At 58.3% G+C, this 3,093-nt stretch overlaps 1 protein-coding gene across 1 annotated transcript; it reads left to right on the top strand.

The window, feature by feature from the left end:
- Positions 1-856: 856 nt before the first annotated feature.
- Positions 857-2,560, top strand: LOC309341470 (potassium voltage-gated channel subfamily A member 6-like; the record flags this gene model as incomplete). The annotated part of the gene is made up of 1 exon (XM_081860978.1): positions 857-2,560. One exon carries the CDS (start codon positions 857-859, stop codon positions 2,396-2,398), a length of 1,542 nt encoding a protein of 513 aa, XP_081717104.1. The 3' UTR covers positions 2,399-2,560.
- Between the last annotated feature and the right edge of the window lie 533 nt (positions 2,561-3,093).

The following is a 3,093-nucleotide window of genomic DNA, read 5'->3' as shown; positions in this document are numbered from 1 at the left end:
TACAAACAGCTCGTCTTACAATCGCCTCGCCAAGTACAAACTTAGTTGGTCTCTAAGGTGCTACTGGGAGGAATTTCTTAATTTTGTTTTGACTACGGCAGACCAACACGGCTACCTACCTGTAAATACAAATTCACGTGTATGTGTGTGCACACGTGACAAATTCCAGAGGGGTCATCCCGTTAGGCTGCGATAGACGGGAATGGATTGCTTTAAAGTCATTTCAGCACCAGACCCGCCCCTCCCGCCCCGCCCCGTCCTGTATTTTGCCAGAACAAAGGTAGTGACGCTGTCCAGCTCTCACCTGCGTTGCCTGGTCCAGAGGGGGAGATCGGGGAGATCGGGTGATCCTGGTCCCGGGTCCGAAGAGATGGCATTTTGGTACCTCCGCGCAGTGGCGTAGCGTGGGGGGGTGGTGCAGTGGGGGCTGGCAGCACCGGGCGCAACATCTGGGGGTTAGGGTTAGGGGGCGCAAATCCACGGGTTAGGGGGCGCAAATCCACGGGTTAGGGGGCGCAAATTACTTGCCTTGCCCCGGGTGCTGACAACCCACGCTACGCCACTGCCTCCGCGGAAGGAAGCGGGCAGCGCAAAGGCGCACCGAGTGCCGCCGGCCCGACGGAGGAGAGCGGCGGGGAGGAGCAGCGGGAGGAGGAGCCGCCGAAGCGCCGGCGGGGAGCGAGGAGCGAGCCAGCGCCAGACGCGCCCGGAGCCCGCCCGCAGCAACAGGAGGAGCGGAGCCGCGCAGGGGCGAGGCATCCTTGGCAGGCGCGCGAAGGTAGGAGGCGGGCGGAGCCCCGACGGGGCGGCCGGGCGGGAGGAGAGCGCAGCCAGGGCGCTGGGTCGCCGGGCTGCGATGGCGGGGCCGGAGGACGCGCCCTGGGGAGTCCCCGGCCGCGCGGCGGCGCCCTCCTCCTCCTCCCCGGAGGCGCCGGGCGTCGGGGGCGAGCGGCTGGTGCTGAACGTCTCCGGGCTGCGCTTCGAGACGCTGCCGCGCACGCTGGCCGCCTTCCCGGACACGCTGCTGGGCGACCCCCGGCGCCGGGCGCGCTTCTTCGACCCGCTGCGCAACGAGTACTTCTTCGACCGCAGCCGGAGCAGCTTCGACGCCGTGCTGCACTACTACCAGTCGGGCGGCAGGCTGCGCCGACCCGCGCACGTCCCCCTCGACCTCTTCGTGGAGGAGCTGCGCTTCTACCAGCTGGGCGAGGAGGCCATCGGCGCCTTCCGCGAGGACGAGGGCTTCATCGCCGAGGACGAGAAGCCGCTGCCCTCGAAGCCCTTCCAGCGCCAGCTGTGGCTCCTCTTCGAGTACCCGGAGAGCTCGGGCCCCGCGCGGGGCATCGCCATCGTCTCCGTCTTGGTCATCCTCATCTCCATCGTCATCTTCTGCCTGGAGACCTTGCCCGAGTTCCGCCTGGAGAGCAAGGGCGGCAGCTACGGAGAGGAGCCCCCCCGGAACCTGCTGCCAGAGGACGACTTGCTTTCGTTGCAGCCCGACGGAGGGACCCCCTCGCCCGTGCGCCCACCCTCGAGCGCCCGCCCCTTCTTCACGGACCCTTTCTTCCTCATCGAGACGCTCTGCATCATCTGGTTCTCCTTCGAGCTGCTGGTGCGCTTCTTCGCCTGCCCCAGCAAGCCCCAGTTCTCCAGGAACATCATGAACATCATTGACATTGTGGCCATCATCCCCTACTTCATCACGCTGGGGACGGAGCTGGCTCAGGAGCAGCAGAAGAAGGAGCAGCCGCAGGGAAGCAGCAGCAGCAACGGAGGCCAGCAGCAAGCCATGTCCTTGGCCATCCTGAGGGTCATCCGCCTGGTCAGGGTCTTCCGGATCTTCAAGCTCTCCAGGCACTCCAAGGGGCTGCAGATCTTGGGGAAGACCCTGCAAGCCAGCATGAGGGAGCTGGGCCTTCTCATCTTCTTCCTTTTCATCGGAGTGATTCTCTTCTCCAGTGCCGTGTATTTTGCTGAGACCGATGACCCGGATTCTTTGTTCACTAGCATCCCAGATGCTTTTTGGTGGGCAGTAGTGTCAATGACCACGGTGGGCTATGGAGACATGTACCCAATGACAATTGGGGGCAAGATTGTGGGGTCGTTGTGCGCCATTGCTGGTGTGTTGACCATCGCCCTTCCTGTGCCTGTCATTGTCTCCAACTTCAACTACTTCTACCACCGAGAAACTGACCAGGAGGAGCAGTCCCGCTATACTCACGTCACTTGTGGACAGCAGCAGTCTCCTTCTTCGGAGCCCAAGAAAGGTGACAGCAACCGGACACTCAGTAAATCAGACTTCCTGGAGGCGGAAGATATCGAATCTGCAAAATACTCCAACTTTATTCCAACCAGCAACCACGCCTGCAAAGAGAACAAGTTGTTGACAGAGGTGTGATCACTTCCATCGCCCTCAGTTGAACCTGCTGGCTTCAAGCTGTGCAGACGAAAACTGCAGCTGATCATCTTCGCATTGGAGAAAGAGAGAAGAATGACAACACTTGTTTGTCTGAATGGAAATGATTTGTGCTCCTTGGAATAAAAACTGCTGTGATTTGGACACCGACTCACTCATTTATGTTGCTTCATTGACTTCTGTAATAAGTTGCTTAATTCCCTTCCCCAATCACGGGGCGTTACCTGTTGTGTATCCGTTATTTATTTATTTTTCTGGGGGGTGGAGAAGATTTTCTTCCAGCGGCTGCCTGCGGATGGATCTTATTATCTTATCTACTCACAGAAGCAAAAGCAATATGCCACATCAAGTTTGCAATTAGGCTAGGAATTGCTACGCCCTCGAGTTCCACTGCCAGCCTTACATTTCTTACAGCCACATCAGCCCTAACCACTGGCTAATGCCTTTGAGTAACGAAAGCTGACGTCCAGAATTTCAGCATGCAGTTTCACAAATTTTCCTTTGTATTCATGTTGTGTCATGTTGTGCTTGTTTGTGAATACACACAGCTCCGAGAAGCTAATATATTTGCGATGAAAGTCTATGATCAACCATGCTTGGTCTAAAAATAGGAGGAGCTCATGATATTTTTGCTGATTTCCCTGAAGGTTAATTTTGCAAGCTGCCCTTCCGTGCCT

The sequence above is a fragment of the Podarcis erhardii genome (assembly GCF_964252035.2).
Source record: "Podarcis erhardii genome assembly, chromosome: 5".
In the NCBI taxonomy this organism is placed as follows: Eukaryota; Metazoa; Chordata; class Lepidosauria; order Squamata; family Lacertidae; genus Podarcis; species Podarcis erhardii.
This window is presented reverse-complemented; position numbering and strand designations above follow the sequence as displayed.